The sequence below is a fragment of the Engystomops pustulosus genome, chromosome 2, assembly GCF_040894005.1.
Source record: "Engystomops pustulosus chromosome 2, aEngPut4.maternal, whole genome shotgun sequence".
NCBI lineage: Eukaryota > Metazoa > Chordata > Amphibia > Anura > Leptodactylidae > Engystomops > Engystomops pustulosus.
The window spans coordinates 195,513,792-195,527,006 of record NC_092412.1 but is presented as its reverse complement, the minus strand read 5'-3'; the positions used below and the strand labels follow the sequence as shown (position 1 = coordinate 195,527,006).

The 13,215-nt window shown below is 38.8% G+C and overlaps 1 protein-coding gene across 1 annotated transcript in view; it reads left to right on the top strand.

The window, feature by feature from the left end:
• The window catches only part of ADORA1 (adenosine A1 receptor), a 66,643-nt gene extending 54,500 nt beyond the window's left edge, over positions 1-12,143 (top strand). The window contains exon 3 of the mRNA XM_072137726.1: positions 11,141-12,143. Within this exon, the coding sequence (XP_071993827.1) occupies positions 11,141-11,792 (652 nt within the window). The 3' untranslated portion in view covers positions 11,793-12,143. The remainder of the gene's footprint in view (positions 1-11,140) is intronic.
• Positions 12,144-13,215: the final 1,072 nt, after the last annotated feature.

Genomic DNA, 13,215 nt, shown 5'->3' with positions numbered 1-13,215 from the left:
AAGGCGAATGTGGTGCCAGTATTTTAAAATGGCTCTAGAACTTTGCCAGGCAATTACAGGCCTGTAAGAGTCTCTCATTGAGAAGGACCTGCGTATTCTAGTAGATCATAGATTAAATAACAGCATGCAATGTCAAATGCCTCTAAAGCCAGCAAGATCTTGTCATGTATCAAAAGTTATTACCACTGTACAAGGCATTGGTCCAGCCTCACCTTGAATAAGCTATCCAGTTTTGGGCACCAGTCCATAAAAAGGATGCCCTGAAGTTGGAGAGGGCACAACAAAAGGACACAAAAATGATAAGGGGTATAGAGGATCTCGGTTATAAGGAAAGATTAAAACCACTATTTAGTCTAGAAAACATACGTCAAAAAGGGGAAATGGTTAATTTATATAAATATATGAATGGTCCATTAAAAATATGGTGGAGAGTTGTTACAGGCTAAATCAAATCTAAAGACAAGGGGCACTATCTCCGCCTGGAGAAAACAAGGTTTAATCACCAAAGATGACAGGGTTTTTTTTTTACTATGAGAACTGTCAGGCTATCACAGCAGGGACAGCAGAGAGCTTCAAGAAGGTTCTATGTGCCTTTTTACATCTAAAAAACATTGGTTATGTTATAAAGAATTGTTTCCCCTAAATCCCTTCCTCATCCAATCCTTAGTTCAACTTGATGGACGTGCTTTTTTTTCCAACCCTATAAACTATGTAATAGCAAAACCTTCCACCTTAACGGAATTGTAGTTATAAATACCTTTTGCGATTTTTGTGATCAAGGTGCCATCACAACAGAAATCGTGTGAAATCTTGATGCATATTCAGCCTCTTATATATAGAATACTTATTGGAAAACAGAAAACAGTCTGTAATAAGCATAAACCGCTGTAATTATACATTAATTAAATATTCAGGTGCATATTTGTTGTTATAGACGTCCTTAAAACTATCCTCACATAAAATCCTGTCAAAAAATCTCTTGCTGTGGGTTTATACTGTATAACACACAGACTGTCTATGCAGCTACCATCCACTCTCAAACACTAGCTGATGCAATAATCCTCCAGGGATCAAGTCCCAGGAGTAAAATATGGTACTTACTATTCATTGCTGCTTTAATGTTTGCAAACTTGTAGAATAAGAAAACAAAGAGTGTCCTTCAGTATACTGTATGTCTAGAGAAACACCATTTTGGCTACGGAGGCAGCCATAGGCAAACTCAGAGTACAGTGTGTACCATGTACCATGCTAGTTATTCTAGAATTTTATGATAGAAATTATCCTATTGCATAGATATAGGAATAACATTAAGCTTACTGCTCAAATGTGGAAGTCTTTTAGGACCAAGTATACTATACAGTTAGCAGCATTTCCTTTTTTTTTTTTTTTTTTTTTTTTTTTACTAAGTCTTTATTCAAATTTTTTAACATGCATACATGGCTTGTATAGATTGTGTGCGTAAAATTCCAAAAATACCTTGGGAACATTAGGTGTGCATTAGGCACTCCAGGAATGCTTGTTCCACACCCCTTTTAGTATGACCAGAATAAGAGTATAGAGTGTGTAAGAGTACAGGTATACTAAGAAGCAGCCTGTTTGGTGGCAATGGAGGTCTTAGACATATGGGACATGCAAACATTTGCTAGAACTGAAATTTCAGCTTGTTATGTACTGGCTAAACCTGTGCTGGTGCTACTGAATGAACTCTCTTCATTTCCGGCTCTGTAATATTTCTTGTTGAGGCTAGGGGCACGTTGTTGACATATTTTGCCCTTTTCTGCTATAAGAGTCAAATCGTGGAAACTATAGTTATTGCTGTACAAGTATATCTAGCATTGTTCTTGTATTTTAAAAAAACTGTATGTTGGCCTTGGGGATTTTGCGAACAAAGAGGATAGAAATTTCTGAACTTATTTAATTCATTTCTAAACTATGGTTCATGTGCCTTGGAAAAGCCTAAAGGTATAATGAATGTCTATCTAGTTGTATAGATTACTAGATATGGGATTATCAGATTGCTTTACATTTCAGATACTGGCTTCTGCATGTGGGACATGATATAGCATGGCATGCGAACAATGATCAAAATCTGTCTCCATTTTAGGGTTCTTCATACACATGTATTTGAGAACTCTTTATGTTTAATATTCTAGTTTTGGAGAAAGAGTTGACTTAAATAGTTTATGGTAATGGTGTTTCTAATAGGGTTTTTGAAGCAAAATATATTTTCTTTAAACCTATTTTCTATTTGGTTTTAACAAGAAGTGAGAGGCAGATATACAAAGAGGGAGAGAAAGAAAGAAAATAAAGGCATTATATAGTATTATTATATACTTTCTTCACCTACGCAGCAGTATATAAGTAGCCTGTATGGTATATAAATATGCTTTACAAAGGTTGATGATATAGCATTGGTATATTATTTATGATCTACCTTTCTATTAAGGTGAACTACATTGTATTAGTGGGTTCAAACACCCACCAGTAAACTGATATTGGGCGATTGAGTGCCAGAACTGCGCCATAAAATGATTATAGTTCCTAACATGGGATTCCCCATAAAGTAAGCATGAATAGTCAGCATATCTTGTTCCCTCCCTTCTGCCTGCATTCCTTTATTTACCTACGCCATCCAGTCTATCCTACAAGGCCCACCGAAATCTACAGGCAAACAACTTGTGGGGTGACATGCACCCCCATGTAGCTTTCCAAAAGAATTCAGCAACTATTTCAAGAAAGATTTTTACAAGGAAAGTGAATAAAGCAACTAAGGCCTCCAGATCAGAATGGAGAGCTGCAGGTCTCTTGACTTACATATGGGCAAATTTGGTTCATACCCACTGGTCTCAAGAAAACGCTTGCACACTGCCTACAGTGCCAATTCTCTTTTTAAATCTTCTAACAATTCTTTGTTATTGATGATGAAGTATGGACCCTACAACTTGCTATTGATAACCTATCATAAAGATCAATCATCTTTTGTATTCTTCATAGAGATTCTTTAAGTATTGGGTGTTTACTTAATATTTAGAACCTTTTTAAACCACAGGCATAAGCATCTGTTTTATGGGTGTTTGTAGATTTATAATAATAATACTAGCAATATTCTTTATTTACAGGCAGTCCCCGGGTTACGTACAAGATAGGGTCCGGAGTTTTGTTCTTAAGTTGAATTTGTATGTAAGTCGAAACTGTATACTTTATAATTCTAGATCCAGACAAAAAAAAAATTTGGCCCCAGTGACAATTGGAGTTTAAACATTTTTTGCTGTAATGGGACCAAGGATTATCAATAAAGCTTCATTACAGACACCTTAAAGCTGATCATTGCAGTCTGGGAAAATAGTAAAGCATCCAGAGAGCTTCACCAGAGGTCAGAGAGGTCTGTCTGTAACTATGGGTTTTCTGTAAGTCGGTGTCCTTAAGTAGGGGGGCGCCTGTATATAGTACCATCAAATTCCATAGCATTTTACAGATTATGGGGAACATATACATATAAAATAAGATGTTATTATGAGCCACCATCTAATGTACAGAGTCCAAGGTGAATGGGACTGCAGAGAAGCTGGAGCTTGGTATCTTTTTGGTGATAACAGACAGGAGTGAGAGGTTTAAATCGGTGATTTATCCATCCAAATCCCACAATTTTCGCTGTCTCTGCTTTTTATTATTACTACTGTAAATCTGTAGAGCTGTATCCTCTGTTCTGCTCTTTTATATATTTTTTTTAAATTCATTGCTTTGTGAATGTAAAGATTAAAAAAAAGGAACCCTGTACTGTTCAATAGGCCACAGCAGCTGGGACTCTCCGAGACCTTTCATTACTGACAAGGACATAATCTTTTTTTCCCATAATTGATTCCCTCTCTATGTGAGCACCATGCTTTATATTGGAGTGCGAATGATGAAATGGTTCAAACATTCTTTTTTTATTACCCCCGAAGGAAATATTCCTATGTATTACAAAAGATGAATGGAATCTAAATCTATGTATACAATAGGTGAATAGCACTGTTTACTCTACATGTAATTAGCGCTATTACATGGAACTAGACAGCCTTCTCCTTCAGATTTAGAGTAAATGTGTCTAGTTATTAAAAGCTAATCTCATTGGGATCCATTCGTGCCTTTGGGTCATAGAGCAGGGATCAAGTTCCACAGTTTTTGGAACCCAATGATGACTTCATGCATAACAAAATTGAATTTACAAGAACAAAGAAATATGTAAACTTTGGAGGGAAACTCTCACTTATTGATAAGTGTTATTTTTATCATATTGTTTGTCATATTTGAACTGAACATCTTTCTGCATTATTGATGTAATTTAATGACAAAGTGTTTTACCATCTTGGTAACTTTATCAGCATGGAAACATTTTAATTTCCTTTGATTAGACTCTTACCCTCTATTCACAGAATAAAGGCTAAAAGAGAGCTAAAAGTTGTTATTGAAAAAAAAACTACATATTGTATGTTGTAATGGAGATTCTTTCTTTGTGCAAGGGCCACACACCCCTTTAATGACTTTTATATTCCTTAAGTGGAGAGAAGTCAACCACCTTTATGTGACTTGCATGTTGGGTGACTTTGCCTTGAAGCCTAGGCTTTTAACCTATGTAGACACAACCTAAATCCCTAGAACCTGTTGACCACATATAAACTAAGAGTTTGACTATCACAGGAGGCTTACAGCCGCTTTGTTTTAACCGTTAAAATAGGCGCCTTATTTAATGAACTTATACAGTGCTAGGAAATAATTTCCAGGTGCAGTAGCTTTATATTGGTGTGTGTTATTTAGTGTGATAACCCAGAATTCAGTTCGCCAATTTGTGAAGACAGCACAGCCAAGTACATGTGATCATGAAGGGTAAGATACAATATATAAGCCATTGTGCTACAACAGTCACTATTGTTATGTGCCTACAAATACTATCTATTGTCTTCCCTGAGCAACAGATGCCTGCTAAGAACCAAACACCAAGCAGTGTTCATGCACAATGCTATAGCTATGTATAAAGTGATATCTTGCATACAGAGGCTGATGGAGAATGAAACAATATTAGTTTTTAAATCTAGGACATAACTTAGTACTCATTCACATCTTTGTTACAGCCACCAAACGGCAGTCCGGCGAAATAAAAGTGTGACTTTTTAAAAGATTTTTAGTGAACAACCTTGCGTAAAAAAATATCCCCTCTCTGAGATAACCCCTGGTGTGAGATGTCACAGAGGGGGCAGTTTGAAAGCAGAAATCAAATAAAACATGTGTTTGAGGTGATACAATCCTGGAATATAAATCCATCAGTCAGCCTGGCTTCTACAAACAACATACACAAATGTATTAATAGTGTGTGTGTAAATACAATATATATTACACTCAGTTATACATATAGAAATACAAAATAAAACAAAACTCTGTTGAGTTCCTACAGTGTCAGTACTACAATTTGGCCAGTAGATAGACTCCCTTCACATTTCTGTATGAAGCAAGGGCTCCCGTCCAGTAATTGTGCTCAATCAGTGGGATTTGACGAGCACACAGGTCTGTTTCCCACCACCAAGACAAAGATCTCTGTGCAAACTGGGTGTAATAGGGTATCCCAGCTGGGTAGCCGCCCTGCAAAATATATAGCCGTCACTATTTTGGCCCTTATCTGTGGTGTTAATGCTCAGCTTGCTATGGAAAGGGGAGGGGTGAGGAGTGCTCACCCCCTCAATTCTTCACCTGGCAGTGTGCTTTGGCCAGATTTTTGGTTTTCTTAAACATACCTTACTGTTCCATAACTTTTGAACCTGTATGGAGCGGTCAGCCATCTGGCTATGCTGCATGAGCTGGGCAAATGACTTATTAGATAATGCTCTGCCTCGTACCTTTACTTGCTCACACCACTCATGACTTTGTCTAGTATGAACACAGAAGATATCGGCACCTTTAGGTTGCAGTAAGGCTAATTTTAATCTCTCAAATATACTGTAAATAAACAAAGAGAATCTGTTTCAGCTTTCCTGAGCCTCTGCCAGCTGACAAAGGTTCCGGAGAACAGAAACCGGTTCTCTGTGTTTCTTTAGGTTTGTAACTCAGCATAGAGATTCCAAGAAGTCATACTGCAACCTAAAGGTGCTTGAATCTTCTGTTTTCATACTGTTATCTGTCTACAGGCACAAGGGTGCAAAAAGCCTGGTGCTGACCAACTAATACAGAACTTTGTGTAGTATGTTTGTTCCAATTTTATTCACCTTCCACCCCTTATATGGGTTATATGAATGGTGGTATAATTATACAATAATACCTGTATGGACCTGTGTATGAAACACTGTTATAAGGAAAGATGGGTATGTTGATGATTCACTGTGGCTAACATATTTTATGGGGTTCCTTTCATTTACAATTTGCCTGGACTGGACTTTACCCATACCATTCCTTGAACAACCAACTATCACCTTTACCTCTAACAATTGGAAATAATTCCTTTATTGATATAGCGCACACAGATTATGCAGTGTTGCACAGAGTTTGCCAAATCGGTCCCTGTCCCCAATGGGGCTCACAATCTAATCCTCTCTAAGCAGTAACAACTACTTAGAAAACCAGTACCCCCCCCCCCCTCCGACTGGCTGCAAGCAAAGCTGCTTAAAGGGGTATTCCGGGAATATGAACGTCTGACAAAAACCTATAATTCTATAAATGAATACATCAAAACTCAATGTCATTTTTCATTTATGACTAACAAAATTTTATGGGCTTTCTAAAGTCGGTAAAGTTATCTCCAAGATGGCCACCACAGGATACTACACTTCCCATAAGCCCTCAGTTCTCTAACATCTCCTCCCTCTCATGCTCTGCTCCCAGTGATGATATATCAGACTGTCCTGCCCTGCAACAAAAGTAATGATGTGTGTGTAACTGCCATCACTGCACATTACCTCAGCACCACTGAGATGACACTGGTCATACTTTATATGTCTAATACTTGACTGTACTCTACATACACCATCATATGATAAATCACTATGCTATATCAGTATGAGCTGCCATGTACAGTACATTATTATCCAGTCCCCTCCATGTAAAAACCGTCTCTCCCCTCCAACTTAGTCCCATGTAAAACACATACTCTGCTCCATTTAAAGGTTCAGGATAGTTTGTGCTGTAGGAAACTTAATGTAGCTGAGCTGCAATACCACGCATCGCCTGATTATAGGCGGAAGCAGACTTGTTTTTCAAATCCGAGACTATTCCCTTTTAAATCCAGTAACAAGCAAAGGCACTCCCTGAATTCTTCCAATAGTTCCATGTAAATACATCCCTCCTGTCCCCCCAGCCTCCTAACACGCAGTCCCATGCAAATGCATCTCTCCTGTCCATCCAGCTTTCTAACTGCAGCAACATGTACCTACAACCATGCAGCCCCATGTAAATACGCCCCTCTTGTCCCTTTAGCACCAATAAAAGAAAACACTATTGTCCATTCCCCCTGAATATCCAGTCTTGCCCCGCCTCACTCACCTTCACTTTTCTCCTTGATAAATTGACCCCTCAGCAAAGATATCTGTGGCTTCTCTGCTCCTTGATGATGACTCTGTCTCGACTGCAGCCAAAAATAGTGATAATCACATGACCTGCCCTGGCAGGTGCATGACATGTGATGTGGACATGTGACCAGCGGCCATCTCCAGTCCTGTGTCTGCTCCATTAGGACAAAAAAGAAAACTTATTAAAGGACCAGTAGCATTGTAATTAACCATTTTATACTATATGTCCACAACATGTTTCTACTAAGGGGAGCTTAATTTTAAATAACTAATAACATGATTGCTTATACTTTAATGACCATTTTGAATATTAATTTAGATTTTTTTTCCCTGGAGTACCCCTTTAAGGGTCTGTGTGACTGTCACTTCTAAACCTATTGACCTGCCTATGTTTGTAGCCGGACTACTGTATGGTAGTCTGGGAGTGGGAGACCTTCCAGATAACCAGGAGCATGCTGATGCCTTGGCAGTCAGGTCATATTCAAAATCAAAGATTTCATAATAGGGTTTTCCTGTTGCGACAGGGCTAGTGTCCCATGAGGTGAAGAATGTGATTTGCTGTGGATATAGAAATATGGTATGTAACCACATAAAATACATAACTGTGCTTCACCTGGACTAGCCGCAGATGGGCTGCATTTCATGGCACTGTGCTGTAAGATGCCCAGTCATGCAGAACACTACCAAGCTGTGGCCCCAAAAAAGCCAAGCCTTGGAGGACTATGCTTTGACAGATAAGCCTCCATGTATGCAAAGAGTTAAAGTCTCTAATAACTTTAGTCTAATATATTGCTGGCAAAGAATATTAGATTTCCACTCCTTTTTTATTTTTGTCCTTCAGGATCCAGATTTGATGGCATGTTCCTCTGGAGGTTTTTCCACACTGGCTCATTACTTACACAGTCTGCTAATATGGCACTTTATAGCGATGAGCAGAACTACCCATCCTGTACTGCATCCATTTAATTAGGCCAAACTGTCCCCATCTGCAGCTAAAATCATGTCAGCAAAGTCCTGTGCCACACACACTGTCACACAGGGCCGTCAAGTAAATCCAGTTATGAGGAGCTATTGAAAGGGAATTATATGCTTGAAAAGGTTGTGCTATGTAGAGAAAGAAACCTTTCCCATTATATCCTTCAATCTATCCTCTTTGTAATGAAGCAGGCACACATGAAAGGATGCGCTCACTGAGCCCTCAATGCATAGATCACCAGGGCTCCCCGCCGCGGCGTAACTCCAGTCCAACACCATGTTCGGCATTGTAGAGAACCTGCCGGCACTTTGATCTTCTCTGAGACTTTCCTTCTTTTATTACAGAAAAGCATTGGATAAAGTATGATCTAGAATGTACTTAGAGGAAGTCTGAAGCGCATATTAATCTTATGTACAATGACTACAGAGTCTGTTAGCTGAATGACCAGAACAAGGACCGCAGTTTACATTTCTTATGATATGGTTTTTCCTTATACCTCACGATCATAACAATATAGAGACTGACAAAGATTAATTTATATTTAGATATGGAACAATATTTTCTCAAAAATCTTGGATTAGTTCAATGATTGCTAACTTTTCAGTTTATTTTATTTTAAGTGGTGGTTGTTGTTATCCCATTATTTTAATTTATTTATTTTTATCACAGTCTACTATTTCATTCTGAGGATGATTTGCAAATTATTAAAATAGTTAATTAACCAAGGTGATTCATACAAGGAGGAGATAAATTGTATGGGGATGGTGCAATGAGGTGGAATCTACCAGTATAAGCTAACCCAAAGATGGCTGACAACACACACAATATGATGGCAGCAGTGGCTGCCGGGCAGAAGAAAAGACCTATGGAGGGAGTTGGAAAGATTAGCATTGACTTTCTTTTTTTATGTGTTTGGCATACTGGGACTGGCGGCAGGCTGGCTATGCACTGGGGGCAGGCTGGCTATGCACTGGGGGCAGGCTGGCTATGCACTGGGGGCTGGCTGGCTATGCACTGGGGGCTGGCTGGCTATGCACTGGGGGCTGGCTGGCTATGCACTGGGGGCTGGCTGGCTATGCACTGGGGGCAGGCTGGCTATGCACTGGGGGCAGGCTGGCTATGCACTGGGGGCAGGCTGGCTATGCACTGGGGGCAGGCTGGCTATGCACTGGGGGCTGGCTGTCCATGCACTGGGGGCTGGCTGTCCATGCACTGGGGACTGGCTGTCCATGCACTGGGGACTGGCTGGCTATGTACTGGGGGCAGGCTGGCTGGATATATACAGGGGACTGGCTGGCTATTTACTGGGGGCAGGCTGGCTATTTACTGGGGCTGGATTTACACTGGGGGCAGGCTGGCTGGCTATATACTAGGGTCTGGCTGGCTATATATAGGGTGCTGGCTGGCTATATATTGGGTCTGGCTATACACTGGAAACTGAATGACTATACACTGAGGGCTTTCTACATACTTGGGGCAGAGGCTGGCTGGCTATATACTGAGCAAGGGATGGTTGGCCATATATTGGGGCAAAGGCTAGCTAGCTATATACTGGGGCTGGAGGGCTGGCTGGCTATATATTGGAAGCAGGGGGCTGAATAGCTATATGCTGGGGGGAGGCTGTGACCGATGTGCTTATTATCAAGTCAATAGGTCCTCCCAGTTTTTTTGTGGTAAATTTGGAGCCTCAGCTTATATCCAGGTCGGCTTATACTCGAGTATATATGGTACTTTAGAAAGTAGATCCCTGATGGTAGATTTCCTTTAAAGGGGTTGTCATTGATGTATTTAGCAAGATTAAAGAACAACACCATATTTTTTCCCAGTAGGGTTAGGAGGATCCAACATGTGTATTACATGTTGTGTATTGACAGCTCATATTTTCGTTTGGGCTCTGTAATACTTCATTTCTCATTCATTTTTTTCCATTATACAAATCACTGATCAGACCACTCATGGAATATTGTGTACAGTTTTGGGCACCAGTGTATAAAAAGGACATAGTAGATGGGTGCAGAAGAAAGTAACCAAAATCATTATGGGGGGGTCTAGAATACAAGAACAGATTACAAAATTTGCTATTTTTTCATACCAAGGCATTGTTTTGCCACGTACTGGATGCCATTCTTGAGAACAAAAACATTGTTATGGGAAGAAAACATTTGTTGGACTTTATGGACCTGTGTATTTTTTTTTCTTAACACAACCATATCTACTATGATGGTTATATATAGTTGCAAGGTACGATTAATAAAAGACATATATCCATCAAGTTCAACCAAGGAAAGAAGGAAAGGGATGTAAGTTAACATATTAGTAAGTTATATATTATAATGTAACCATCAATGATATTTTGCTATAAGAATCTATCTAAAACCTTTTTGAAGCTCTCTGCTGTCCCTGCTGTGACTAGCTCCTGAGCTCGGCTATTCTGCAGATTCACAGTTTTCAGTAAAGAAGCCTTTTTTCCTCTGGAGAGATTAAACCTTTTTTCAGTGCCCCTTGTCTTTTGATGTGATTTTAATTTAGTGTATATATATGAACTCATTTTGGACTCCTTCAATTTATCTTAACAGTATTATGTTTTCTCTTGTGCTGCTTATCTATTTTATCTTCTTTTTTTGTCTTTCAGTTACAGAAGTGTTGTGACAGCCAGAAGAGCCGTGATCGCGATCACTGGATGCTGGGTCCTCTCCTTCATTGTTGGCCTTGTTCCTATGTTTGGTTGGAACAACATACAAAACCTGAGAAAACAACATAACTCCAGCTATGGTGAAATCATCATAACGTGTGAATTTGAAACCGTCATCAGTATGGAATATATGGTCTACTTTAATTTCTTTGTGTGGGTCCTCCCTCCTCTCTTCCTCATGTTAATAATTTATTTGGAAGTGTTCAATTTAATTCAAAAACAGCTTAATAAGAAGGTATCCTCCAGCTCTAAAGATCCTCAAAAATACTACGGAAAAGAGCTGAAAATTGCTAAATCTTTAGCTTTAATCTTGCTATTATTTGCTTTAAGCTGGCTACCTCTTCATACCCTGAATTGCATCACGTTGTTCTGTCAGACTTGCAAAACACCGATGATCATCACTTATATCGCCATCTTCCTGACACATGGAAATTCAGCCATGAACCCTATTGTCTATGCTTTCCGCATTGAAAAATTCCGATCTACATTTTTGTATATATGGAAGAAATATTTCTGCTGCAAAAGTGGAAGAGAACTTAACAGAGCAAATACTGCAAACATTGAGAGGTCATGTTCAAAAAATGTGATCTAAAATAAGGTTCTGTTTTGTATCCATATTATCGTGAATAAAGAAATAATCATCATTTGCCCCAATGTTCAGTCTAACAATAAATGACCGTAGATTCATCTGTAAATTGATGCTGATTTAAACGGCAATAACAAATCTTTGTACATATGTAATTACAATGCAAAATATGTGAATATAGACACGTTCTAATTTTATGACTGTATTTATACATACTACAATGGTTTATTTATTAACAGGGAAAATATAAATGTATTCGCACAAAAAAAAAAAGAAATTCATTATCTGTATCAAACTTATGGAAAAAGTGACAGCGCCACCATGTGTTCATAATGAATAAATTTATATTTTTGATTTTTTTTTCCCTTTTATTATAAGAATATAAAATAAATACATAGGGAAATAAAGCTGCAAACATCCTGAAATTATAAAATAAAGGTTAAGAATAAGTGAGCCTTTTGCTCACAAGCCGTAATAGACCTTTGGAGGTAAAATAATATATTCATCATGTAAGAAAGTATTGCTGCAGATATGTTAGAATCCATGCTAGCTACAACATCAATATGTGTAATACAGGTTTTCAAATAGGTGTTTCTGGCCAAAGGTTATGAAAACAGGGGATCTAAACAGAGATCCAATATATCAGTGATCCCCAACCACCGGTCCTTGGCCAAGACCGGGCAATGGAACACCTGGTTCCAGGCCGCGCTGGACCTCTGTAAAAACAAACAAAAGAAAATATACTCCCCTTCCCCGTTCCCCTGCAGCAGTCTTCTCTCCCATTACTTAATTTCCATGTAAATGCACTGTTCTATTAATGGTGAGCGAAGAGAAGACTGCTGCAGGGGAACAAGGAAGGTGAGTATTTTTTTTGTTTTTAGTTCAGCTGGGAAAGTAGAGAGTGGGGGGGGGGGCTTCTTCAGGAAATTGGACAATATAAGCTAGGCACAAAGGGAGTTATGTGGGGCATGCAAACTTACATTTTTGGCTATGAAACAGAAACCAGACTGTATCCCCCTTACCTACTGGTCCCTGGAGAAAATATATGTTTACAGCCGGTCCCTGGGCAAAAAAAGGTTGGGGACCACTGGGATATATGATCTCAGGCTAGACGGACAATGGAATTTACAGTTTGACTCCACTTTTTTAAATGGATCAATAGTGCTTTTGTTGATGGTAAACTTTACAAGTGATCAGTATTACGGAAAAGTTCTAATGAATTCTTACAGACCAGGAAAATATTATCCATGGCTATAAGGAGTTAAGTCACTTGAAACCTCAACAACTCTTTCTCCTACTTCCATACACAGAATTTATAGGGGGATATTTTATTAGACACAGTAATCATTGCAGGGGAAAAAAATAGTAGAAAGTCTTTCATTAAAATAATTATATCTACACTCCACTAATTATTTTACGGGAAAAAAAA